The sequence below is a fragment of the Lissotriton vulgaris genome, chromosome 6 (genome assembly GCF_964263255.1).
Source record: "Lissotriton vulgaris chromosome 6, aLisVul1.2, whole genome shotgun sequence".
In the NCBI taxonomy this organism is placed as follows: Eukaryota; Metazoa; Chordata; class Amphibia; order Caudata; family Salamandridae; genus Lissotriton; species Lissotriton vulgaris.
The window spans coordinates 1093473789-1093495358 of NC_141694.1; the positions used below are offsets into that span (position 1 = coordinate 1093473789).

Genomic DNA, 21570 nt, shown 5'->3' on the forward strand with positions numbered 1-21570 from the left:
AAGGATTACCCAGCAGGCTGCCGACGAAGCACTTTAGGGATTTTACCCTCACAAGTGGTATAATTTGCCGCAATGGACAAACCTTCCCTTTGTTAAAACCCCGCTGTGTCCGTGTTACCGCACCGCATCTTGCCCAAATACCGGACCACTATTCCTTCCGCACAAAGATTACAAGCCGGCATTTTAAAACCTTGCTAGCACAACAGCTTAAAAACCCGCTGTGTTCGTGCTACCGCACCTTGCATAAATAACGGACCATTTTCTCTTCCGTGTAAGGATTACACGCTGGCATCTTAAAACCTTGCTAGCACAATAGCTTACTAACGCCACAAATTGCATTCGCCATGCCAGACTATATACACTTCTCCCAGTGAATAACCAGCTGATTATACACATACATAACAATGTCTCCTTTTGACTAAGTGCTATAAACTTCAGAATACAATAACAAAAGATGACCCATCTCACTTAAGTCCACCGCTCTGACTTAACTCGATACATCGCTATGCACTGTGTCTGAATTAAACCTGCATTACATATGTTAATACCCGAGAATACAGATAATGGCTTGCATGACCAGCACTGTGGAGATAATGCAATGAGATGGTTGTGGTAATATATCGTACCTTAAAACTGAATCATTATGAGTTAAAGAAATATGCTTAGATGCAACCTTACGAATATAGCGTGGAAAATTTTCTAAAAATGTAAATGTTGTATTAACAGATTGAAAAACCGGACTCTGTTTTGGAAATTAGCACAAATGATGAAGAACTGTAAAGAACAAAATATATTGTAAATAGGTATGCAGTAGTAACTGTAAAGTCTTTTCTCTCGCTCTTCATCCTTCTGGCATGTTATTTTGATCACTTTTGGAGCTACACCATTTGGTTTAAATCTGCTTAAGTCTGATCTTCCTGAATTCCTTCTTCTGTCAATAACCTGAATTATCACTCTTATGAATTTTATACAAAATTCTCAAAACACTCACGTATCAAAATCACAGTGGTTAATGGCTCTTGCTCTCATGCATCCACTTTCTTTTATGCTCTTAAACTAACCACCTGGGCTTACCTCTCCACTGATCACAAATCAGAAACTATACTAGCGTCTTTCTATCTCGCACCATTCGCGTTTCCTTTTCAATCCTTCTCACGTGTATTGGGGTCAAAGGCTATCTCTTTCAAACCATTTGCGCTCATACATGTAATTGTGATTTTTTACAGCCTTGAAAAAGCCCTGGTGCAAATCGCCATAGGGGCGAAACACGTGTCGGCTGTTTATGTTTTTATCTAAACAAATAAAGAGCAACTTTTCTACACAATATGGACTTCTGACTCTGACTATATAAGCAAGGATTGAGCCTAAGGACATGAAGATTTGATGCTAAACACACTCATTACCCCCTTCAAGACTTTATTGTTCAAAAACTCAAGAGGTCCAGAGTTTTTTGAGTGTGTTTCCATTACAAAAACCATGTGAAAACTGATATGGACTTGGATTTTCCTGTGGACCACTCTCTCGCTGTAGAAACCATGTGTAGCAGAAGGCTCAATTTACTGCCTGGCAGAAGAAATGCTGCACATTTTTAAAGCTTTGTTTATCACCACAGTTCAGTTAAATACACAAACATAACAATAGAAGGGAACTGCTGCTGCCTATTTTGCAAAAAAACAGCATCCCAGGTACCTTTCCTTCACAATAATAATAACGAGACATAAACAAACGGCCGCATTGTCCCGCTGCGCTTTGAAAGTGAAAGTGGACATGGGCGCTGAATGTAAGAGCATTGGATCCGCTGTTTATTTTTGCATTGCGCTTTCACTTTAAAGTGAAAGCGCAATGCAAAAATAAACACGAGGCGCCCTGCCTCCTTCTGTCCGGCCCAATCAGAGAGCCGGACTGGCGCGTGCAAGCTAGCGTGACAAAGCTTCTGATAAGAAACTTCATCACAACAGCCGTAATGCAGGCGATTCAGTCTGGATGGGCCGGACAAAAAATCCAAAGGGAGGCAACACAGATAGATAGCTTATTTCCAATGGCTGGCCACCGTTTAGCATAAACGGTGACGCCAGGCAATGGAAATAAGGGGCGGGGCTAAAAGCCTATTTCTAAAAGAACTCATCTGCATTAAATCTCGCCGAGCGAACTGCGCATGTACGCAACACTAGGCGAGACCTAAAAAGGCTGTCAGAAAGTGACTTTTTGGCCTCTAGAGGGGCCCCTTCATTTTGTGGCCTCAGGTTGGGGGCTGAGGGGGTACCTAAGGGACACCCTGTAAAACCCTGCACTGTGTGGCAGGCACCATGGGGTGTCTCAGACAGGGTGCAGTTTTTGCATCCCCCCATTTCCCGATTGGAGCCTTTGCTGGCGGTACATGAGCTCCCCTAGAAGTCAATGGGAATCCGATCAAACAGTGTTCGATCGTATTGTAATCGGTTGGGAGGACCTGCTGACCATGAGTCAGTGGGTCCCGATTCAGAGTTGGGAAGAGAAACTCCGACTGACCTCGTAATGAGGCCCCAAGTGTCTATAGTTGCTTTCTGACTGAAATTGTCACTTCCTTAATAGAAGTCAACGGGGAAAATACATTCCCACAATAATTGTTTTCAAAATCTCCCACTTTTATGTTGTAAAATGTCTGCATTTAAGTAACTAGAAGCAAAGAAAAGAAAAGGCATAATGTTCACTGCTAAGAGCATAATAGAACTGAAAAAATCGTGTTCTTCTTTGCTATAAGATTTTCGATTATGGGGTCTTGACATTTTCCGCCACAACACCTCCGCCCGGGCGAGAAGGTCACATTAACACACCACAAAAAGAGTTTGTGAAACGAAGCGTCTGTGGCTCGTGTGTGAAGAAACAAGTGGCAGTCGCTCCTCCCCGGGCTGCGCGCGCACCTCCTCTCCGGGGCGGGCGGACGGACGGTGCAGCTTCTGGCAGGCCTCCCCTCCCCCCTCAGCCGCCGCCATTTTGTGTTCACAGCTTTTCCGATCGAGAGCTCCAGGGAGAGAGAGGAGGGACCGCCGCCTCTGCTGGCTCCTACGTAGAGAAGCTTGGCATAAGCACCGGGGATAGGGCCCCCAGCGTCGACATTACACCTCCAGCTCTCGTAAGGTGTACGCGGTATACGAAGTGCTTTAGAAAACCGTCCGAGCGAGCTGCGCGTCCGCTCTCCATGTGCAGGGCGGGGCGGGCCACCCCCAGCCGCCGTTGTTCAAGGTAGGTGGCTTTGCTCCGTTTGGGTTGCGATTCTGTCTTTTACATAGATTTTGTTGGCAAATTGTGTACTGGAGTACTACTTCAGTTTGTCTGTGGAAGACCTCATGGGAGCGGTGGAGCTGCGGTATTTTCGAGGGGCGGCGCTGTTCCCGTTGGTCTGACGATACCCCCACCCCTCTGTTTTTTTAAAAAAAAAATCGGATTATTTTCAACGCTGGAAAGAGTACCCCGTCCCATCACTGGCGCTGGTGAGGGGTTCGGCCTGGATTTTTGCGATACTGAGTAAAACGTACAGGCCTTAATTTTTCAAGACAGAGGAATATGGGCTTGCCAAATCTACGTGAACACTTGGCCATTTTGTGCAACTCCGCGCTGTGTTGTCAAAAGGTTGCCCAGTATTCTCTCCCACCACATAACGCCGATCGTGTTTTTTTTTTTTTTTTTTTGGTCCCGCCTTTGTGATAGCCTTTCAACAGGCCTTGCACGCAGCCTTGCACTGTTTCCAAAATATTTACCTGTTGGCGGCTTCTTGTGTACTCTTGGCTCTTCGGACATATTTTCTAAGTATATTAAGAACACGTGTTTGCCCTTTGTCACCCAGAATTGTGTCAATTCATCAAGTCGCAGTTGTTAGGAAGAGTTCCCGTTTGTATCTTTACGCCTTTTTCCCAGGTTGGCGCTTATATACTTTGAATTGTGCTCCGGGTACATGATCGTGTCATACTTGAGCATTTTGTAGCTAAAGGTTAAAAAAAATGCCATATAATTTTGACCTAGGACAATTTGTCGTACAGGTATGTTTTTCCCCTCAAAACTATTCGACTGCGTTAGCTGGAGTCCAGGTACAATTGCCTTCTGAATGTAGCATCACTTCAATCCATGCCTTCGATAAAGTAGTGTTTAAATGTCTCCGTGTGGTTTATATTATTTTCTGTCATCCTTTGCCAGCACAGACTACACGTGTCGAATTTCAACTTGGTGGGGACATGTTTCGAAACTGTTTCGACCACGAGGTCATCACTAATCTCTTTGTACTGAAAGTCACTGGCTGGTTCAACACTAATCCACTCGTTCCTGCCATGAGTTTTGAGTTGGCTGCTGGTTTGTCATTCTTAGCAATTTTGCTTAACCTTTTTGCGAATAAACGCTTGCATCCTTTTAATATTACCCACTATTGTGGATAATCACTTGGCAGTTAGGTCCTGGTATTTTTGGCAAAACGTAGTTGTATTTCCAGCATTATCAAACTGTTGTAAACCATCCGCATGACGCTTTTACTTAACTCCTTGAGTATTTATAAATCTTGGCTGTGTACGTTTTACCAAATGCTTAATAGTTAGTAAAACATTATTCTCTGTGCTTTTTATTTTATTGGGATCCTGATGTCTATTAGTAGGATGGTCTGACTGTCTGGTGAGCGCTTTATTACAAGTATGAACCATGTTAGGCTTGCAGCAACATTTAGTGGAGACTAGCTGAAGAAGAACTTTTATAATCGGGCTCTTCTGTTGGGACTCTACCACATTCTTTTTACATTGGTATGTTAGCATACATGATAACCATTTAGATGTGCGCTGAGGATAAATGTGATGTGTTGCCATTATGACGTGGTAAATGTAAACTAAAGCAAAGTTGCATAGGTTTTCGAGTACTTGAACATGGTTAGTTTAGGACAGAACACATACATGACATTTTAATGCTGATTTAGTTATTAGAGCCGTTTTTTTTATTGGTAGTTTATTGGTTTTCAAACGTTATATGCGGCTGTTAACATACATCAATTTCCACATAGGGCATGGGCAGCTAGTGCGGTTACAATAACAAGCTTTGCTTTTACATCCGCACCAGCGTATATAAGCATCTTAGGTTTGCTTCACTTCATTATGATCAGTTTTTGGTTTGCAATTGGTAAATATAACAGCAGTGTGATGGATGTGACCTAAATTGAATTGGTGCTCACCATGCACAAGCAGGTTGATGCGACAAATATTTTGCACAACTGTACGTCTGCCTTAGCTAACTCTACAGCACAGACAACCACCGCTCCCTTTTCATTGAAGACTTGTGCGACATCGTCCCCCCTCACATAGTGCTAGACCACTAAGCCTGTAAAGTTGCTTAACACCAAGCTTTAAGACATTCTTTTAAAACTTGTGAACACTACTTCCACCAAGGTAAACTTGTTCCCATCTTACCACATTGCTTGCCGCCAAGTTTTCTCGATAGCATTTCAAAAGGACCACCATTTATGGCCGTGTGGGTAGTCCAAAGACACCTTTAAATATTCCTGAGTTTTTCAGGTTGTACAAGGAATCAGTCAGCCCTTTTTTGCAAATCATGGACTCCAGAATCGTCAACACCATGCAACGCCGCTTTAGAATCTAGATAGACCATTATTCATTATTTTATGTATTTCCGCAGTTACTACAAATCATTCCATAGATTACAATCTCTTCTTAAACCAAATAAATACCTAATCTTTTCCTAGCCTCTATTCATCCCACCGGTCATTTGAGAATGCCAGAAAGACTCCACTAATAATGTCATATAACGCCACAAACGAAATTGGAGTAAATGCATGGAATGCTTTCCGCTAGAGCACAATACTACACTTTAATAAATTAACCACTAGGTTTAACCACTATCATTGTGTTCAGGAGTGGGGTGTGACTATTTCAATGCTCTTGTCTGGGGTAGTAAGCACTATTCAAACGTAATTATCTTATAATTATTCTAACCACGCACCTGTAGTCTGAAGTTTTAATATATAATGTTGATTGAGTCAGAGGCCACCTGTTAACCACACCTGAATACAAGTTGCCTGTGTAAAACTTATAGCGACCAGCATGGGTATGTAGCCATGATCCTCGCCCAACAGTGATTGACATACCTAAATCCAGTAATAATTTCAGTCAGGGCATGTTGGTGCCACAAATACAACAAATGCAAATTTGCTCAGATCTACCATAGAATCTGACCGCATCCATAACCAGTTGCCAAGAAAATCTAGACTCCTTGGACCATTTATGTGCTGAAATGAGCCACACATCTACTGAAGTGAATTTTGGACTGGCCAACTATTTCCTTCTACTTGAATGAGAGCAGCAACTGTTTTTCCTATACCACGGTGACATGACGGAAGGCATTGTCAAACTTCTGAATAAATTAGATCGAATTTTTAGGTCTCGCTTGTCAATGTGCTTGCAAGAATATAGGGGCTTAACGAGAGCTTAACCATCGGGCGATTTCATGCTGTGCCCGTGAAAAAAGCAAGCTCAATGCGCAAGCGCGTTGACCTGAAAAGCGCGTGCACATGAAAGCCAGCCATCTGCCGCCGGTAGTTTCACTTGAAATGGATCATTTTGCACTTTTCACGGCCGCCAGGCAGTGTCGCATTTCTCCTCCCCACAGCAATGCCCTCAGTCATTTTGTGCTGCCAAGAGCTTGTTTTTCATGCTTGTCCCCGCACTCTCCTCGCATTAGCCTCTTGTTACAGGCATTTCTCCTCCCCTAATTATTCCTGGCCGGCCGTACTTTCACTGCCGCCAGGTCGTGTCTCTAGTTTCTCCCCCCCCCCCCCCCTCCCCACAGCAATGCCAAGTTGTTTTCATCATGATTCCTTTTTGCCTCAGTGCATATTGAGTGTTATTGCAAGTTCTTGATCTACCCTTCCGCCAAATACACATGAAGCCCTTCATAAGGCGCACCCCTTGAGATTTCAGTGCAGTCCCCCTCCCCTGACCTGCTGTGGATCAATCACACCAGTGGTTCAGCTTGGGATCCTTACATTGTTTACTGTCGCAGCCCTTCTTAGGACGTCTGAGAGTAATGTTCCGGCATGCCCAGAGGCCCTAAATGCATTGTTTCCCATTGCATGCATCTTGGTTGCAGTTCTGTATACATTAGCTTCCCTTTTCTTAATACGTGTTTATATTTCCAGAGATTTTGAGGTTGCTGAGAGCGCTGTGCCCCATCCTCCGGCTCGAAGGCATCTATACTCCCCGTTTTCTTATTTTGTACTCTTATCTAAGTTGGTGGCATTGCTGTCTTCCTCCCCACAAATCCCCTGGTATCTGAGCCGGCTACTGTTTTGTATTCTTTCTGTGAGCAGCATATGCCCTCCCCTCCCACGTGCCGCGCTGCCGTCCGTCTCTTGTTTTGAAATCTCGCTCTCTTCCTTTGGGTCTGAGCTGTATCAGCAGTGTGCTTTCCCCTGCGTTTTCCATAGATGTTCTCTTACATTCGCCGACTTTCATTCCTGCAGTCCTTTCATGGCCTCAGTGCTACACGCGCTTGGTGGGAACTCAGACCTTTTATGGCCCAGAAACCCTAATTTGCTGCTTAAAAAAAAAAATAGTTATCTTTGTGGTCTGTCAAACGAAGCGCTTGCCTTGTGTGCGCCCAGCGTGTGTTTTTCTTTACCTCCGGTTTCGTCCTACTTCCCCTCTTCCTGCGTAAACACCATCTCTTCTCCACATCTGTTTTATTCTCCTCCTGCTCTTCATTTCTAGCATGTTTCTGTCCCCACCGCAGTGACTGCTGTTTTGTCCCAACATAATTAACAGTTGCTATGTGACAAAAACATCATGTGAGCCGTGGCCTCCCTGCGCCATGCCAGGCTTTAACTTTTACAATCCTGCTCCAAGCCCCCACCACCCTTCCGAGGTCACTGCTGTTTTGCTCCCGACATCATTAACAGTTGCAATACAGTGAAAACATCATGTGACCTGCAAGCTCCCAGCGCCATGCCAGGCTTTAACTTTTACAATGGCGGCTGCGTGCCTTTCTCTGGTTCTTGCCGGCTTGCGCAAATCAACTTTCTCCAACATTAAGATTAGGATTTATCCCTTGCATGCTCATTATAGCTGTTGCTCGCACGTGGTGGCCATTCTGGGTGCCTCGCCTTCCCCACCACCTTAGAGCGTGTGTCTACGGCAGGTAGGAGCAGAAACACTGCGCACACACACAGTAAGCAGAGATGTATCAACAGTCGCCATGCAGCAAAAACATCATGTGACCGCGCCCTCCCAGCGCCATGCCAGGTTTTAACTTTGACAATGGCAGCCTTGTGCCTTTCTTTGGTTCTGCGGGGCTCGCCCATATCCACTTTCTCCACCACTCAGCCAGCCGCACCCGGCACAAGCATGGCGGCCCTGCTTCATAGTCATGGCGGCAGCATACTAATTTGTCTCATCTGTTTAGGTCGAGCTTGCTCGACATTTTGTACCCGGGCTTTTCAAATTGCTACTCCTGTTTTCTCTGGCTGCAAGCTTGAAACGCGCACAGTGCCAGCTTGCTCCATGTCACCGTGTTGTGCCCCTTCTCCCCCCCACGCATTCCCAGCCCTTTAATGCTTCCGCTGCACTCCAATTGCTCCCCTCTCCTGTGGCGTTTGTAATCCTGCCCCCTGCGTTGCACCCTCATCCTCACACTGTGCTTGCATCTTTGTTTGACTATTTTCAAGACCAACACATAAAAAAAATTGTCATTTACAAAACCAATAGTTCCAACTTTTCTAATGCGAAACCTATTGCATTTCCAATGCTTGTTCTCTTGGTGGACCCACTGTGACTTATTTTCTAAGTTCTTAACTTCCAGTCAAGCTTCATCGCATGCAAAGCAGTGACCGTACCCTGACCTATCTTTTTAGATTTTACAAAACCCACATAACCTAAATGAGGAACAACACTAGGAGAAGTTAAGAAATGTAGAATTAACATTTTGAAGAAATGTTTGCCCCACTATGCACCCCATATTGGGAGTAATGGCCCGCTACATTAACTGCGCCAGTGATGCAGTAGCAAGGAAATTAATCTGACAACACATTTCTTCAAAGATCTGACTGAAATGAACACCTCAACCCTTGTGGCAACTAGGAGAAGAAACTTTACTTTGTACACAACCTTGAATCATCTAACTAACGTGCATTGTTGCTCCTTAGCTAGGGTAACTATGTACAGGTTAGCACACACATATTTTGATTTCAATGCCAAAAAACAAGGATTGGTAACTTGTTTAACTTGTGATGTAGTAATTTTAAATTAATTGAAGAACAGCCTGACTATATGCTGGTTGAAATGGAGGCAATCGCCTTACAGCTCGATCTATGTCTGGTATTGTGCAATTTACAAATAAAATACATATATGCAAGAGAAACTGACGAGCTTGGTGCCATTTGTATGAAAACGTGCTCTTGCTGCTCTGCCGTACGATTAATACATAAGTGAAATGGTTGTAGCCTTACTAGATACTTTTTTTCCCTATATGAGGGAGTTTGGAGTTCATACCCTAAGGTAAAGGAAGCTCTGTACAATGCCATATGTGTAAATGGGGCACAAAGGGTAGGCAGTAAAATTATGCGTTACAATCAAGTCCTTTTCTAATTTAGTGTTTTTGGGACAATAGCACCAAATGGCGGTAGGTTTGTGACAGGATACCAAAATGGCTATTGTTTTAAGCCGCAAGCCCTAAAACAGTCATGGCTACGAAAATGAACTTTGTGCTGAAATAAAGGTAGGTGAGCACAAGCATGGTACATTATTGATCGCCATATGATTAATGTCTTAGATGTTTGTAAAATAAACTTTCAGTGCAAACTCCAGTTGACACCGTGGATATTGACATTTAACTGTATATATTTTTTTCCTTTACCAGGTCACAATGACCAACGAAGAACCTCTCCCAAAGAAGGTAGGTGCTGACAAGCTTCAATTCCCAAATACTGATCTTCGAAGCATCCACCTGCACCACAAGTTTACAGTTTATTAAAAGCCATTTTTGATGCTAATGTAAAGTATGACATTGTAACTTGTGCTTTTTGTTTCTTTAGGTTCGACTGAGTGAATCAGATTTCAAAGTCTTGTCTAGAGATGAACTAGTACAAAGGTAAATTAATTCGATTTCTGGTTCGTAAAGGATTGATAGCATTAAGGTGCTGCATGGGTGCCCAATGAAACTGAACTATGTCACAGTTTGAAGTATGATTGAGAAAATGTAGTTGTTGAACTGCAGTGTATAGATTGTCAATGTCATTGTATACACAGTAGGCGCAGAGCTGAAAATATGTGACACTGTCTACAGATGTTATACATTGTAGATGAGAAATTAATTTGGACAGTAGTTTTCCTGGTGAACAAGGTCAACTACCTCTTGCCACTGGCATTTCTGAAGATACCTCCAAGCATATAATTTATGAACTTCTAAAGAATCTTTCCCCCCCTAAGCAATAATAATTTTACAGAAGCATTTGTGAAAGGCACTTGGGCAAAGAATTATTGGTGCACGTGTGCCTCTGTTCATACTAATGCACTTTTTAACTTATTATGAATAATACTCCTTTTTATTTGACTTGTTGCTTGCTAAATGGTTTGGTGTTGGTTTTTCAAAATAACAGAACCCTTGTTGCTCTGGCTAGAATGTCCTACCGACTACCACCCTTCATCCTGCGCAGCAAGGACGTCTACGGCTACTCTTCGTGCCGCGCACTGGTGCCCCAGCCCGGACAAGCCGTCGCCGGCCCGACCAAGCCCCCCCCCCCCACCAGGAGGAAGTGTGGCTATTGTAAGTGGGCGCCAGAAAGTGGCAGCAAACCGGCCACGGGGCGGGCAGCGGTGGTGACCAGCACGAAACCAGTAGCGGCGGTAGCTGCAGCAGTGGCCGTAGCAACCCCCTACGAAGCCCGCTGACTCCCGCTACCTACCTGCACCTGGGCTGCTCCCTGGAGGAGATTTGGGAGGCGGCCACTCCACGCCTGCTGGCCAGCTTCCACATCCGCGCGCTGGACGCGTAATGCGAGACCAGCCTGGCGGCTGCACGGCGCCAACCACAGCACATCCTGCGGGTCAACCTGGAGCCCGCTGTGCGCATCCGTTTCCCTGTGGCCTGCCCCATGCGCCTCGAAAGGGCTGTTTACACACCTGAACCGCACTTTACCAACAGTCCTCCGAGCCCTACCTCATGGCCCAGGCATCCAAATATGCATTCTAGAGTCAGGTGAATAGCACAGTGCCCCTGGGGGATTGGCTGGGGTCCCCGGGCCACGTGAGGCCTGCATCCAGAATAGAACATCCCGGACCTAGCTCCGAGTGCAAGCTTTCCTTTATGGCCTTGTGTGAAACAGCCTGCCTGAACTGACTACTCTAGGAGGATTTTTGTATGAAACTGCCTGCCTAAACAGCCTTCCTGTCTAGGATTTATAGACCCTGATTGCCTCCTTGGAGTTTGTTCTTCCGCATCTAGCCCCCACATGTGACTGCTTAACTTGCCCTATCGCTGCATAGTTGGAGATGCTTCAGAGTGACGATCAAGTGATGTGTCTGGGAACTGACAGCGCAAAATGGCGGAGCGCGATGGGAGACACTAATTTGTTGTTTTTTGTTCTCTCCCTCGGTACATCTGACTTCATCCTGCCGACCCTCAGTCATTGCTCCTCGGCTGGACGGCCTTATCTCTTTCTCTCCCCCACCCACGTCCCTGTCTCCCCTATAACCTATCCTCATCTTCCTCCCTCTCTACCCTCTTGGATGTCTTATTTCTCAGTTCACTCTGATAAGTAACATGCAATCGTTTTTATCCTAATCGTTGTGATAATAGAACCCTGAGTGAATTTACTATTTTTCATAGTTACAACTCTAACCACTAGTATATATTATTGCTCTTTGTACTTGATATCATCATTTTGTGATTCAGAGCTTTTTGGCTTTGCATTTATCTCCTGAGTGACTCTACAACATACTCGATTTCCTTTTTCTGCTATCTGTATCTCTTCTTTGTGGGACTCTTCAACTCGTTGACTCCCTCCTTGACTCTTGCCTTTCGTGGATCCTGAAGATCCGGGTATTCTGTCATCTTTCAGTAATTAATGCGATTTTCTTTTGCCATTTGTTCCCCCCCCCCCTGTTGACCTGTCAGTTCCGAAACTTTTCCTAGCCACCTGTCCCTTGTTGCCCTTTGACTAAGCACTCCTCCCCTTGTTGGGGAAATATCTAATATTTTTACTCTGGAGTCTCAGTGAACCCTCCTGAGGGAGTCCACAGCGTCAAGGGAACCACGCACAGCTGAGGCATAGTATGCCACCCCTTACCAAAGCACTACCTCCCCTTGTTGGGGAAGGATCCCGTAGGTAGACCTTGAAGTTTTAGAGACCCCTCAAAGTCAACCGGGTAAAGCAACCCCCCCCCCCCTCTTTTCATGCTCTCGCTCTCCCCTACCGCTTCCCCTCTTTCATTCTTTGTCTACTGCCCCCCCCCCCCCCTCCCCTATTCTCTCCCCTTGCCTGCTACGCCCGAGCCCCCTGTCCTCTGTGCCCTTTAACTAAGCACTCCTCCCCTTGTTGGGGAAAGATCCAACTACTTTTACTCTGGAGTCGCAGTGATCCTCGGAGAGAAACCACAGCGCTAAGGGAGCCACTCACAGTAGAGGCATGGTATGGCTCCCCTTGCCAAAGCATTCCCTTTCCCCTTTTTGTGGAAGGATCCAGTAGGTAGGCCTTGGAGTCTCAGAGACCCTCTGAGAGAGTCCACTGTGTAAATGGAGCCTCTTACATCTGAGGGGAGGGGGGGTCCTGACTTCATGCAGCAGACAGGCGGTACTTCGGCCCGCCTGTCTAACCCCTTGGACTTAACGACATTGAATACGCAGAGCAATACCCGCTCGGACCTTACATTGAATTCCCTCAAATGTCCCCCGACCTTGGCTGAGGCACGTCCAGCCTGCCTAGGGCTGTCCCCATCCTCCCCTCGATACACTGTCCTAATAAAGACCCACCGTGACCATCAACTGGGGCACACGTTAGGGTTGAAACGTCAGCACTTGGTCTGAAAGAATCATCTGGCCTATCGCTATCCTGTACATAAAAACTGCCACCACTCTGTATATACTGCACACTTGTAGAGCACTGAGCACCTATGTCACAAGATCACCCCTTATCCATGTAAATTATTTTTTGTTGACAGCTTCCTTTTACTGTGATTATCTATGAATGAATTAATTCTGATAAAAAGAAACAGTACGAAGCATTCAGATTTGTTTCCACTCCTTAAATGAGAAATTGCTTTTATCCCACTAGCGCTACATAGAGGTTTCTACCAGATTTTTAATGAAATATTAGCATCATTAAGTAACGTATCTTCTACCCGACAGAACAACTTATGGTTTAACCTCTAAATAAATTAGGCATAATAATTTCGGTCCTGACAAAATGCCAATCCCCCTGAATGGGATTGTGAAAGGGCAAGAAACCTATTGGCATATGATCAGATCCAAAGAAACATCATCTCCCTCGGACCATGGGTTTTTTGTAACCATAACAAAACATGTGCACCTTACATTTTTTGAAAAAGGCTTTTTTAGATTATTGTATTCACCCTCATCCATCTTTAAAGGCGAGGGTCAACTCGGGTACACTCTTTAGCTAAATAAAAAAAGATCTCCAGCAAGGAGCCCCTTTGAGGGCCTCCTAGGACATTGCCGCTCCAGCCCTACGAGGAGCATATGCTTGATGAAGCATGCCACCAAATTGGTGAGTAAGTGCACTTTCTCCTAAACAGTTATGCAGTTATTGACCCTAAAACAGTCCTCCTGTCATAAGAAAGAAATGTATTTCCCTTTTTATTCGGTACTGTTCACCCTATGGAAATCCAGGCTCGCTTGCTCAGTGACCAGTATACAATTTTTACTTGGTGTCACTTAAGACTTTGTTGTGGAGTTGCACTTAACCAGATTTGTAACTTTACTTGTGGTTTTCATACCTCTGTGACTCAGCAGAGCTTTCTCTCCATAGTCAGGATGTTGAGGTCTAGACATAAAAATCTTTGGTTAATTGATCAACTTTTAATATTTCTAGCTCCATGGCATTACAAAAAGAACAAGTATAGGATAATTATCTTTCTAGTGCATACCCTGTCAAATTCCTCCTCTTTAGAATATCTCTATACTCTAAACTGGATACTGAAATTTTCAACAGCAGTGCTCCCGCACACCGGCATATGGTGTCGTGCAGGTCTACGTAGTCTTTGTATTGCCTCAGGCGCAACAGAACAGAGCGGCATATAAGAACCACCCCTGTGCTCTGCTTTCAGTCTCTTTATTTTTCAGTCCTCCTCTGATGAGCATGGAACTATTGCAGACAGTGCGCTTTTGACATTTTTTTTAGATGTTAAAAAGGTCACTCCACAGACATTATGTCGAAGAGGAGTCAACAATCTGTGTTTAGATAGTGTCCACCTGATAAAGCATTACTAAAGATAAGTAACTTGTTTTTTTATGTAGCCTACTGGCAGCATAGTCCTCACCTTAGAATAGATACCAATGCAGTTCCTTTCAAAGGTGGACATACTGAGGAGTGGTTCCAGACCAAGAAGTCCTGGATGAGTGAGTGTCCCTCTTGTCAGACTTAACTGTCAGGACAGTATTGCATGGTAAACATATGCATCCAGTGGTGATTACGATATATCACTGAGTATTAAAGAGCGTCGCAGACAAGTGTGGATTGCAGTATGAGTATAGAGTGCAGTTCTGCTTAAGACTCTTCTACCCTCTAAAACAGGATTCAATGCCTTCCCATTGCTAAAAATCATTCTTGATCAAGAAGGGAGTCTTTCAAACAGCCACTGGACTGCAAATCTGTAACTCCAGGGTAGACAAAAAAAATATATACATTCCAAAAGACCCCTTTTTCACCAAGGGCAGTACAGCATCCGATTTCATTCATAGTGCCCATTACAAGAAAGACACAGCAAGTCAGTAGAGATGGTGGGGTCAAATTGGGGGAGGAGCAGTGTAATGGAGAATTGCTAACGCTAGTGCCCTGCTAAATCTCCATGCTCACCAGCAATGGAAGGATGTGGGGGAACTAATGATGCACCTCCTAGGGCAATACCAGAAAAGGAAGGTCTCTTGGAGGTGGAATACGAGCTAGAAAATACCTGTCCGAAATATTTTCTGGGCGGCGCTCAAAATCTTTTCTGGGCGGCGCTCAAAATCTTTTCTGGGCGGCGCTGATACAACAAGCTGGCAGCTAGTCACAGGGACGACCCTGAAAAGACCAGTCTGGTTACAGGTATCATGCTTCAAAAAGGATCCAGCATCTCTTTTACTGAGGAACGATTATTCAGTGCAGTAGTGGACAAGACTGATTCTACAAGATGAAGCACCAAAAGGCCTTGGGTGCACGATAATACCGTGGCCACCCACAAAAGAAATAACCTCCATGAGAAGACCAACAGGAACTGAGCTTCCAAACTTCAACCATGCAGGCCTCCTTTCAGCATCCAGTGTCCCTGTAAACCCCTTCGCAGAGGTTGGGGGAGGGAGGTGGAACGGAGGCCTTATTTCAATAATAAAGAAAGGTGACTTAAGAAAAATGGATACTCCACATAATCTTGCACGTTCATTTGTAATTGTAAAGTTCAATCAAATAAAGATTAGTTAGGTCTACAACAGGGTGTGAGAACACTTGTGTGAAAACAGGCAGTGGAAAGAGAACCACAAACAGAGTTCGGCCAGGGAAACTATTCTGCATACATTTGGTACCAAAACCAGTGAGTTCTAGACCTTCGCTTCCTAAACAGATACATCATAACCACACACCAGGAGGTCGTCCCTCTGCTGCGAGACACATAATGCAAAAAAGTCCTAAAGGCAGCTTACTTATGTTTCCATGAATCACAAACACAAAAGATTTGTACGATTTGTTGTTAACCATTCACTATTAATTCAAGGTGCTCCCCAAATTGGCTCCAAGGTGTTCATAATGTCAAGCCTCAGAAGCAGCTTACCTGCGAAGGGAAAGGACACAGCTATACCTCTATCCCGAAGTGTGGCGGGTAAAATAGCGTTTATTCTTTCATTTCTGGAGGAGCTTCAGGACGGTCCACGCACACTCAATACACCTAGAGAAATATTCACCAGAGAAATACATCTTTCTAGGAGCAAAGATGAACCCCGGGAGGCCATGGCCATCCCATTAACCAAGAGAATTCAGGCATTAACGGAGCAAGCTTGCTGTTACCGGAAGGGTCAGTCTCCGACCGTTAAAACAGTCAGGAAAAGGAGGGAATGACCACCTGCAGCCCACTAATTCCGGTTGTAAGCAGACACATGAGACCCCATTTTCAGGAATTGTTCCACAATCAGTGGTCCCAAGCTACGGGGAGTTGGGAGCATCTGGTGCTTGTAACGCAGGGTACTTACAGGAAGAGATGACATGCTTGAAAGTGAACAACATAATAGTCCCTGCAACCAACTTCAGTGGTGATCATTCCAGCGGATGCGTTCCACACAGTATGGAGAGCCCACATGGGGAAAAAACATTGGGATTATGGAAAGCTGGAAAGCAGCCCAGCACAAAACAATTGATCGCTAAATACAGCCTTCCTAGTCGGAATTTCGAAATCGAAAATGCACCAGAAGAATGTCATCCCATTCCTCAGTAAGCACCATACCTCTCCTCGCTGTGCTGCTTCTCTTGAACCTTTCAGTTGCCGTCGCCACAGTCAGTCTGACTCTAGTAAGTCTGCATACCTTCACAATAGAATAAATGTGATCCATACACCTCCTGTCTCATGGAAATCCTCATACAGGCAGGGGTCCCTCAGGCAGAATCATCTGACCTCTATCTCTTTTCTACATGTACATGACATCCTTACCAGAACTGACCGAAAAAGGAAATTGCAAACTCTGATCTTCAGTTGCCTTTGTGCTCTTGACCACCAGATGACATGGAGGCACCTCAAATTGATGCCTCCATAGCAGAAATACTCCACTGTTACATTGGAAAAATGTACTGCCCTCTCATTGCCAGGCTAGACTATTTGGGACCACCACAAAAAGAGAAAAACACACAGTAAGAAACCTTGGAATTACCATGGCCTACAAGCTCTCTGTTGAATGCCCAAGTGGCTAAGCTATCCAGATCAAGCTTACACCCCCCACCCCCACCCCCACCCCCCACATGGTACAAGCAACAATCTCTCTTGTACTGTCAAAACTATAGTACGCTTAACCATCTGTAGCATGGCTCACATTTATGTACTATAAAAAGTTTTGAAGTTTCAGAACTGTGCCTCTAGACTACTCCATGTAAAATTGCAAGCCCACATCTCCTCTCCATTGAAGGCTCTCCAGTGGTTACCAGAAGATCCTACTTGAAGCTGATATGTATCACCCACATAGCAATAAATGGCCAAAGACCTTATCTACAACATTGTAACCTACCCTCTAGATTAGCACCCTGTTCCTAGAATCTCAGCATACATGAACGAAATCATGGGTTGTTTCTGCAGGATGCAATCTAAAAAATGGAAGCAGTCTAATTGGCTTTGAATGCACCCACCCCTGTCGGCTGTTCGCTGTTATGGGACTCTGCCCCATGTCCTAAAAATAGTTTTAAAAAGATATATGTTAAGGTAGGGTAAGGGTATCCTGATATTTGTAGGCTCACCACTGGGGAAAAAAACGTTGCAGTTTTTGAGATCCTGGGACTCCCATTCGGGCCAGAGTCTGCACCCTTGTGCAAAGAGAAGTGTTGGTCTGGTGCCAGGTGGCTGCAGGCTGTGCGCGGGGGTTGGGTGGTGTTGATTGGTGGGTCGAAGGCCATATACCCTGTTGGGTTGGCTGCAGACCAGGCCCTGTGCCCAACATCCTCCTCTCTGCTGAGCACAACAAAGACAGTGTCTGTCGAACGTTTGGGTGCAGAGCTTGGCAGCAGGCCAGGCCTTAAACCAACGCTGTACCTTCAGTGTGCACGGTATTTAACAATCAAAAAATTGAAATTCGCCAGCTAGAAGTAACTGACGTAAGTATAACTTGTACTGCTATGATGCTCTGTTTATGGCCTCTTAGCTGCTGTGGTGAGATTTGCGGCTAAGGTCCTCGACCTCATCCTACACTCAGTGGCAGACAAGACTAACGTCTTGACGGAGGTGCTACAGCTGGGAGTGACCTCCTCAGAACAGCTTCTCCAATTCAATGAAGCCCTCACAGATGTCTTTCTGGTCACTTAGTCCAAACGCTGCGAACAGGATGATTGCCACCACCATCGCCCCATGGGACTCCAATTTCCTCACGCAACACCCTACTTAGGAGCGCTTGGTGGGCATCTTATGAAAGAAAATGTTTTCTTCTACCAACCTGGCGGTCTGTGAACATGCTTTCCTTTTGGATTGTTACTCCCCGTCCTTATGGGATTTGGTTATGCAGGTGCTGCCTATGGTCTCAGTGGATGCCTGGACCATAATCTCTGAAGCTGTGGTTGATGGGAGAGATGCAGCTTAGTTCATGATTTGATGTGGGCTGGACACGGCCGACTCTAAGCAAAGAGGTTCCTTAATCGGTGTCCTCAACAGTGCCACGCCCGGCTGAGAACAGCTGGCTTTTCCGGCAATGTCCAAGTGTCTATTATGGACATGCTCTTTAATGCCTCCCATCTTTTCAGAGGACTCTGCGATTAAGTGCTTTAAGCAGACCCCCCCCCCCCCCCCCCCCCCCCCCCCAGATATAGCGGCATGGATTAGCAAATTTAGCTGCACAAATATGGAAATTTAGCAGCATTTTTGCGGCACATTATTTTACTCATAATCATTCATTTTCAGCTTTAAAAGAATGGAAACTGTTTCAGCAGAGTATTCCACTTTGAAATAGGCCCTGATGTGATGTCATTTCATTTGATGTCCCCTTGAACTACCCCTAGCATTTTAATGACTTAATGCCCATGCTCTAGTTGGCCATGGTACCCCCTCACCTTCCATGTCCAATGTGCCTGTATTTAAAATATCTTGATTCGTTGAGATAACCCATATTAAAGCAACTTTACACACTTTACAGATTGTGTGCGAGTTTCTCATGGAGGAAAAAATAGAAATTTGTGGTTTTGGACATTTCTGATATTCATGCTTCAAACCGTTGTCCACTGAATGATGCATGGCATGCTGCTCTTGTGAATCAAGTAAGACTAAAATTTGAAGATGTATACATTCTTTAATGAATCTTGGAACGCAATGGGTTAATTCATGCTTCATGGGGATGTTTAAATTCAATGGCCCATAAAGTATCTCCTAGGATGATTAATAATAATAATTGTAATTGATCCATCACAGCAAACATCCAATCAAAAACAGAATGACCTCTAGGTGCTCAACTGACAAGTGTCCACATTACCATTTCAACACTACTTACTTCATTGATCTCAGTAGTGTGAAAGGCTAAATTCGACCTCTCTAGATTTGAACCTATAACCTACAGGTCTAGCCGGTTCACCTAACCCTACTTCCACCAGGAACAGAGTAGGAAAAACAGAGGTGGTGAACTAGAATAGGCAAAGTACTCATATTAATGCAAACAATGGAATAGAGTCAATAAAACCGGCATCTGTTTTGAACAACACTCTTTTGGAAATCTTGCACATTTTTTATGTCTAACTGCATAATGAACTGTAAAAACGTGAAAGCTGACTTTTGGGCAGAGCAGACCTTAATCTTGATTCATTCAGTCCTGTGCAGAAGATTCCAGTTACACTACACGTTTGGAGACTATAGACCTGACATGATTCACTAATTATGTATTCAAATGTAGATGGAAACCAAATGCATCTAAAAAGTCATCTGATGCTGCGGCATGACTTGGGGAGACCCTCCAGGATTTCGCGGGCACTTTTGTAAAAATTGCAGTATTTTTTCAAAAGTGCTGATTTCGTGGAAAACCGCGAAATGCTGGAGGGTCTGTTTGATGATGGCTACAGCCAGGTCCTTGGGCATTTCCATTCCCCTCGCCAACCTCAGTCTGCCTCTTGCTTCTTACGTGGACATGTAAGGAGCTTCCAGCTGCATATTAACCAGGCTAGCCACCATGGTGTGCAAGATTCCCAGCCTCTGTGGGGCCGAGGATACAGTACCCACAGACCCAGTGGGTTGGGCCAGAGATCTTCTCTCCTTTTCCAGCAGGAAGTGACGGCTCTCTTGGCCTTGGGAGTCGTAAAGAACACCAGTGTGCCCCTCTGGTGATCTCCAAGGTGATGGTGGTGGTTGCAACTCATCTGCCAAGATCAGGGGTGGCAGTCTTCCCCCTATCTCGGCGACTGGCTGTTGGCGGCAGTCTCGCCCAAGGTAATCTCTTCCCCCCCCCCCCCCCCCAGACTACGGCGGATCTTCTGCATTCGCTGGGATTAACTATAAAATTACTGGAGTCACTTAACTCCCTCTCAGATTCTCCCTTTCATCGGAGCCTTTCTGGGCACAGTGCAGTTTTTGGGCATGTCCTTCCAGATGGCGAGTCCAGCTTATTCAGGCTATGATGCAGAGGGTTCAGCCTCTATCATGGATTACGCTGACACGGACTGAAGCTACTGGGCCTCCTGGTTGCTGCATGTTCTGGCATATGCAGGTTCTGTATTGGGACCGGACGTTCCAGTGGGCACAGCATCAGGGGATTCTCTCTAAAATGGTCCAAATCTCAGAGTGAAGTGCAAATCATCTGCAGTGGTGGTTAATGAACTGTGTGATTGGGTCAGTGGTAGACCCAACTCCCTTATCAACCCAGATTTGACAGGGGTGACCTGAGATGGGTTAACCTGCCGGTGCTCGGGGCGGGTCGGCTAGCAGTAAAAGCCTTTCCTGCCCTTCATCAAGTAAAGGCCAGTGCAGATGTTCAAGGACAACACCACTGCAACAAAACAAACAGGGCGAGGGTGGGGTCGTGGACCCTCTGTCAAGAGGCTCTGAGTCGCTGGACATGGCTGACAATGTCTGGGCATTCCTTTGATAGTTCCAACACCTGGGGCTCTCTGAATGCCAGGGCAGTCAAACTGAGCCAGAGATGCCTAGCGGATCACGATTGGCATCTCCATCCGGAGGTGGTGCAAGGTCTCTTTCAGCTGTGAGGCGACCCTTGGTGAAAGATGTTCGCCACCGCAGAGAAAGCTGCATCTCAGCTGTTTTTAAATGCTTGCGTTTACAAGGCAGCTTTCACTCGAAGACACTTTTTGTTTCAAGTTGGTCAGCCCTGCTTTACGCCCATGCCACTTCTGCCCAGTGTTCTCAAGTAGATTAGGAATGACTGGGCCCAAATCATCCTTGTGGCTCCCGCTTGCGCTCAGCATTTTAAGCATGGCCATCGGTCCACGGATCCCGCTCCCTTGTAGAGAGGATCTACTGTCACAGCAGCAGCGGAGGATTCTCTACCTGAACCTGTTGAGGCTCCACCTTCGTCATGACAGTTGATCGCCTTCGACCTGATGTCTGCACTGTTATCTTGGCTGCGAGGTACCAACCCCCTCATCAAGACACTGTATGCCCCCCTTTTGGGCACTTTTGTGGCATGGGGTGCAGAGAAACGGGGTGACTCTCTGCTCCCCTC

The 21570-nt window shown here is 45.4% G+C and overlaps 1 protein-coding gene across 1 annotated transcript in view; it reads left to right on the forward strand.

Annotated features, from left to right (window-relative positions):
* Positions 1–2829: 2829 nt before the first annotated feature.
* WTAP (WT1 associated protein) overlaps positions 2830–21570 on the forward strand; it is a 161824-nt gene continuing 143083 nt past the window's right edge. The window contains exons 1-3 of the mRNA XM_086927154.1: positions 2830–3222; positions 9877–9912; positions 10052–10107. Of these exons, the coding sequence (XP_086783280.1) occupies positions 9883–9912; positions 10052–10107 (86 nt within the window). The 5' untranslated portion in view covers positions 2830–3222; positions 9877–9882. The remainder of the gene's footprint in view (positions 3223–9876; positions 9913–10051; positions 10108–21570) is intronic.